We start from the raw sequence: 6336 nt of genomic DNA, 5'->3' as shown, positions 1-6336 counted from the left end.
AGAGGCCAAACAAGGATGATAGGGGAAGGACGATTCCAGGAGACAGAGGGGTTACCTAAGCCTTCATGCACTAAAACACTGGCTCCAGAAAAGGCTGGCCAGCATGCAGGAGTGTCAGTGCAAGAGAAGGTAGAGATGCAGACTCAGTCAGTATAGACGGCGTTTTGGGGACTGGGCTAAAGGCCACATCTGCAGGATAGGGACATTTTTATGAAATGCAGCTGAGAAGGGTCCAGGAGAGGGTGTCACTACTGTTGCTGGACTAGTGATGTGTCTAGGAAGCCATGGTCCTTGTAATGCGTGGCTTCAACTAGCGGTACTTGGTTGCTGGTCTTCATCGCCTCTTGGCCCTGTGTTTCCAAACTGTCAAAGAAGAGGGTGTTATGGTCTTGAATGGCAGGGAAAACTTCTTCCTTGGGAGGATGGGTTACTGGGTGGAGTGACCACTGTCACTTGTCATCAAAGGCCAAATGTCCACTGAGAGTCAGACAGTACCTAGAGCTGGAGATTTAGCAGTGAACACTAAGTCTAGACTCATTCCCGAAGAGTAGACAGACTTAGGATAGTCACTGGCTTTTCCTTTCTTGGGATGTTTAACCTGTTGAGCAATACTGGATGTGATAGTCCCCCTGGGGCCAGGGAGAAGCCAAGACCATCTCAGGAAGATGAGGAAATTATTTCTTCACCTGGTATGCCAGGCCTACCTCACTCACTGCCCAGAGCCTCATGGGGCAACAAAAGTCTGAAGCAAGCTCCAGCCCACGCCCTGGCAGGCAGCCAGCAGTGGAAGGCTTCTGGTTGGACTTTTGCATCAGGTTCAGACTGAGCATAAAGGAGGCTCTCAGGCCTGGAGGAGGCAGTCTTGGGGACGATGCAAGCCCAGAGGGACAACCCTTCCCTGCGATGGTCACTATCGCTGCTGCTGCTGCTGGGCCTGGTGTTGCCCTTAGTGTTCTCCCAGACCCTCAGCTACAGGGAGGCTGTGCTCCGTGCTGTGGATGACTTCAACCAGCAGTCCCTGGACACCAATCTCTACCGCCTTCTGGACATGGATTCTCAGCCCTCAGGGGTGAGGCTGGGGAAGAGTAGGCTCTAATCCAAGGCATTTTCCCCTTTTAGTGTGGTCATTTCTTTTCCAAGGACACTCCCTAGATCTGTGTCACCTTCCGGACTGACAGTTTTCAGCCCTGGAATACCTGCTGTGGCAGAAGTGTCCTCAAGCACATTCTAGTGATTCCTGGACCTCCATTCCAGGGACAGTGGAATTACTGGCCTCAGGAATTGGCTTCTTTTGCTCTAAGGTTTTTTGTTTTTGTTTTTTTTTTCATTCCCAATAAAGGATTCTGCCTAGCCTTGAGGTCCCTAAGTATGTGCCTGATCCTCTAGGAAGGCCCTGGTTTCCCTCTCCCTTCCCAGAAGGGGAGGAGGTGCTCTTCCTCACAGCTGGCTGAGGGCTGTGCCTACTCACTGTAGGTGTGGGAAGAGGGGGGGCTCATTTTCTCTTCCCTGCTGTACCCCAGCACTAGGCCTTGTTTCAGCACCTAGCATGCAATGTTGGAAGGCCACTCTGTTAGTGGTTGTCAGGGAGATTGATTCTCGAAGCTGAGAAGGGGCCCAAGACTAGTCTCCCTACTTTTCCCATGACCAGGATGAAGACCCAGATGCCCTCAATTATATGAGGTTCAGAGTGAAGGAGACAGTGTGTGACAAAGCAACGTATCAGACACCTGAGCAGTGCAACTTCAGGGAACACGGGGTAAGGCAGAGGGCCCGCGTGGTTGGTGGTGGCACCTGCGGGAATATTTCCATCCAGGGGGCTAGGGTTTAGGCGACACGGCAAACGGGTTCTAGTTTGACCTTGTGCTTCCTCTTCTCAGCTGGTGAAGCAGTGTGTGGCGACAGTCAACCAGGGCACAGATTCTTTTACAGACATCAGCTGTAAAGGGGTGAGTGGGATACAGGAGGTGATGTGGGGATGGGATGTGGACAGGATTAGCCTGTGGACCAGTTACTCCCTATTCTACCCAGAACAGAGAGTGCTCCACCCTAGATCCTCCCTTCTGCCTGAATTTCAGCTCCAAGACTGTTCTGTCATCCCTTAGAGCAGTGACGTGATTCCAGTGCTGGCTCGTACTTACCTGGGAGGCAGAGGCAGCTATAGGTTCTAGGTCAGCCTTTTCCACAGAGAGTTCCAGGCCAGACATGCATGTGAAGCCTGGTCCCAATAAACAAACAAACAAACAAACAAGTAAGTAAGTAAGTAAGTTTGTTTTTGTTAGCCAGAACTTGTTAGGGATGTGGATTTCGGGTCTCACTGAGTTTTAACAGGACTCAGCTGAAGATCCCACCTGAGTTTTAGCATTGCCCTACTGGATATTCTGAGTCCTGCTAATACTGACAGCATCCTCAGACCCCAGGGAGCCTCTTGCCATTCCCAGGCCCCAGTGTTCTCATCTTTTATTGGGGTGAAGGGTAGAATTACATGTCCCAAAAGCTGCACTAGGGCCCAGAGGCTCTGGGAGTAGCCCTGAGTGTGGTCTAGTTGGGAGGACCTTGGGTGCTCTGGGAGCAGCCTCACAAGGAACCCATCTCTTCGTGGTCCACAGCCTGGGACACAGCCCCAGCAGTTCAAGAACGTTGGCAGGATTGCTGGACTTCTCCGAAGAGGTGGGCTGAAGATTGGTGAAAAGATTCAGAAACTTGGCCAGAAAATCCGCGATTTTTTTCAGAAAATTACACCTGAGGTAGAGAAGTAGGCCTGCCTTGGTTTGTTTCTGGATTTCAAAAATAAATAAATTTGGTGAAGGAAACTTCTCAATGGCTTTTGTCTTCTTTTAGCTTTAACTCTGGAGGCTCTCTGAGCACACGTGTGTGAGCCATCATTTTGTACTCTGTGTGTGTGGCAGGGGGAAGAGTAGTTTGAGAGAGAGGACGGTAGCTGTTCCATTAGAAGGTATATTTAAGGCAGCAGGGCAAGAGGTCCATTCCGATATATATATATATATATTATTTTTATATATTATATATCATATCTATGTAGTAAAATCCACGCAGTAGTGGCACATTCCTTTTTTTTTTTTCGAGATGGGGTTTCTCTGTGCAACAGTCCTAGCTGTTTCAAAACTTGCCCTGCCTCTGCTTCCCCAGTGCTGAGATTAAAGGTGCCACCATAAACAACTCAATCATGTATTTTAAACTTTTTAAAATAAAATTTATGTATGTGGGTATTTTGCACGCACTGCATGTGTGCCTGTGGTCAGAATAAGGGATCAGATTCCTGGGACTGGAGTTATAGATGGCTGTAAGTCATGTGGGTGCTGGGATCAAATGCAGGCCTGCTAATAGAGCATCCAGTGCTCCTAAGCTCTGAGACTCTCTTCAACCCCAACCCCTCATATTTTCTTTTTAATTGTGTGTGTGTGTGTGTGTGTGTGTGTGTGTGTGCGCGTGCGTGAGTGCGTGCCTGCATACTACAGCTCATGTATGCAGGTCAGAGGACAACTTTGGGAGTCAGTTCTGTGGGACTGGGGTGGGGGTCACACGACAGGAATACCAGGCTACTGACTCCTGCATAACCAGACAGCACCCTGCCATCAGGACTGCAGGGCAGTGGCCTCAGGGGTCAGTGCAGGGCCCGAGCTTCTGCACCAGTATGCCAAGGGTTCTCCGAGGAACTGTGGCTTTGGATCCAGCTCTCTAAGAGTACTAGGGGATGGAGTCACTGGAAGACCAGAGTAGTCTCAGGTTACTTCAAGTCTATGGCTCTAACCACAGCCTCCAGAGAGTAGACAGATTTCCCTGGATCTAAAGCTTGGTATCCTGTCTCCAGCAGGCTCATAAAACGCACCAAGGTTTTGACTCTAGTTGGTCACCCTGAGGCTAAGTGTCCAGCCCCATCCTTGGTCCTGTGTTTCAGGAAACTTCTCTGGTCAACACCAGGCATCACCAGTTCCTAAGTTGAACTTCATACAGATGTTCTGTTAGGAAAAGTCCGAGAGAACAACATCCCAGCAGGCTTAGAAAGAGGAAGTCACACCCATCATCTACGAGGCTTTACCAACAAAACAATGCCCGTGAGGGAATCCCAAGTTACAGAGAGCCAAATGCATGTCTGTGTGAGGGTGCCAGATCCTCTGAACTGGACAGTTGTGGGCTGTCTTGTGATAGCTGAGGGTCTTACCCTCGGAGTCTCTGTCAGAAGCTCTTTCAAGATCTGCCTTTTATTTTTTAAAGATTTATTATGTGTACAGCATTCTGCCTGCATGTATATCTGCCTGCACACCAGAAAAGGGCACCAGATCTCATTACAGATGATTGTGAGCCACCATGTGGTTGCTGGGAATTGAACTCAGGACCTCTGGAAAAGCAGCCAGTGCTCTTAACCACTGAGCCATCTCTCCAGCCCAAGATCTGCTTTCTTTTAGTACAAGTCTGAACCAAATAGTTTTGATTTGTTCCCTGTGTCTGGTCGGGTCTGTCTGGAACTGCTCTCATCTAATTTGAATTGGCTTTGTCCCATTGAGTTCTAACCTGGTTTCTGCATCTGTTTCAGTGCAGATTCATCCATTTGAATTTGCTTCTAACTGGCCAATCTGATTTGGTCTGACTTTTATTTTATCTGCTGTTGTTATTCCATTATGTTCCTATATTTATCCTAAAGAATGAATATATATACACACACACACACACACACACACACACAAACACACACACATATATATGTATGTATTTTTGGCATCAGATTTTTGAACTTCACAGTTAGAAGCATTGACTCAAAACTGCTACATGATGCCTATGAGTCCCTCCCTCCTCTCTGTCCCCCTCTCTGTCCCCTCTCTCTATCTCTGTGATCTGAAGGATATTTTAAACCTGCTTTAAGCAATCTTAAGTTTTAAATTATTTATTTATTTACTGGGGAGGGGTGTGTGGTGGTTTGAAAGAAAATGGCCTCCAAAGGGAATGGCATTATCAGGTGTGGTCTTATTGGAGGAAGTGAGTAACTTTGGAGGCCGGCTTTGATGTCTCATATATGCTTAAGCAGCACCCAGTGAGAAAGTTCACTTCCTGCTTCCTGATGGTCAGGATGTAGGACTCTCAGCTCCTTCTCCAGCACCATGTCTGCCTGCACACCACCATGTTCAACCACGGTGATAATGGACTAAACCTCTGAAAATATAAGCCTCCTCATTAAATATTTTCCTTCATGAGAATTGCTGTGGTCATGGTGTCTCTCTCTTCATAGCAATAGAAACCCTAAAACAGGTTGTATAACTAATTATGTCTGAAATGACTATTTCTAATTCTGAAATAGAATTAGGAATTAGGAGTTAGGAATCCAATTTATAAATTGGGGGAGTACAATTTAAGCCACGTTAGTGAAGTTATATCTGTAGCGCAAATTCTAATTAGTCTCAATAATAAAAACCCGGAGTCAGATGCAGCCAGCCCTTAGAGTTCTTACCTCTACGAAATCCTCAGACCAAATGTGGTATCCTGTCTCTACAGTCCTCAGACTGAATGCCTTGAGCTCCTCTCTCCACCCAGCCACATCTCTTCCTATTTCCACCTTCCTAGTGCTGAGATTAAAGGCGTGTGACTCTCAAGTACTGGGATTAAAGATGTGAGTCACCACTGCCTGGCCTCTACAGCTAACTAGTGGTTTAGCTCTGCACTCTGATCATCAGGCAAGCTTGATTTGTTAGATCACAAACAAAGTAGCACCACAAATATCTTTGGGATATTGATCTGTATAGAGTATATCAACTAGGAATTTGGGCTTGGAGCTATGGATTTGATGTTTGATCTAAACTTTTGCTTTTAGCTCCAATCCCTCATATTCTTATTTCTTTTTTTAAAATTGTTTTTCATTTCTTGTGTGTGTGTGTGTGAATGCCTGCACATACCTGCATACTACGGGACATGTGTGGAGGTCAGAGGAACTATGGAGTCAGTTCTGTGGGATGGGCGGTGGGGTGGGCAGACGACGGGAATACCAGGCTTCTGCCTCCTACATAAGAGGACAGTAAGTCAATTCTATCAACCCACTGAGAGAATCTTACATGATTCTCTCTTTAGTTCGCACAGACCAGAAACCTGGCTCCAGGGCAGATGCAATGTCCAATAGACAACAAAGAAAGCTCGTACAGGAGTGCTGCTGACCTGGAGGATGCAGCAGACAGAATTTATTTAAAAAGCCAGGTCAAATGCTGGTTACACGGTCACTGCACTTTCCTGGCTAGTCAACAGGCAGTATCCTTGAGGAAGGATGACAGTTCTTTGCAGAAAGAGGAGTCACCAGCTGGGCAGGCAGTAGTGGTGCACAACCTTTAATCCCAG

At 47.3% G+C, this 6336-nt stretch overlaps 1 protein-coding gene across 1 annotated transcript; it reads left to right on the top strand.

Annotated features, from left to right (window-relative positions):
• The first annotated feature begins 868 nt into the window (after positions 1–868).
• Camp (cathelicidin antimicrobial peptide) lies at positions 869–2756 on the top strand. The gene is made up of 4 exons (XM_005347967.2): positions 869–1069; positions 1649–1756; positions 1878–1946; positions 2607–2756. The coding sequence occupies exons 1-4, from the start codon at positions 872–874 to the stop codon at positions 2754–2756; spliced, it is 525 nt and encodes a 174-aa protein (XP_005348024.1). The 5' UTR covers positions 869–871.
• The last annotated feature ends 3580 nt before the right edge of the window (positions 2757–6336 follow it).

Source organism: Microtus ochrogaster, chromosome 5, assembly GCF_000317375.1.
Source record: "Microtus ochrogaster isolate Prairie Vole_2 chromosome 5, MicOch1.0, whole genome shotgun sequence".
Lineage (NCBI taxonomy): Eukaryota > Metazoa > Chordata > Mammalia > Rodentia > Cricetidae > Microtus > Microtus ochrogaster.
Note: the sequence above shows the minus strand (reverse complement) of the source record. Positions and strands in the feature narration are given on the sequence as shown.

Coding starts and splice junctions, on each gene's coding strand:
- Camp (XM_005347967.2), top strand. CDS start 872: ATGCAAGCCCAGAGGGACAACCCTTCCCTGCGATGGTCACTATCGCTG. Junction 1,070..1,648: donor TGGATTCTCAGCCCTCAGGG/GTGAGGCTGGGG, acceptor TCCCATGACCAG/GATGAAGACCCAGATGCCCT. Junction 1,947..2,606: donor CAGACATCAGCTGTAAAGGG/GTGAGTGGGATA, acceptor CGTGGTCCACAG/CCTGGGACACAGCCCCAGCA.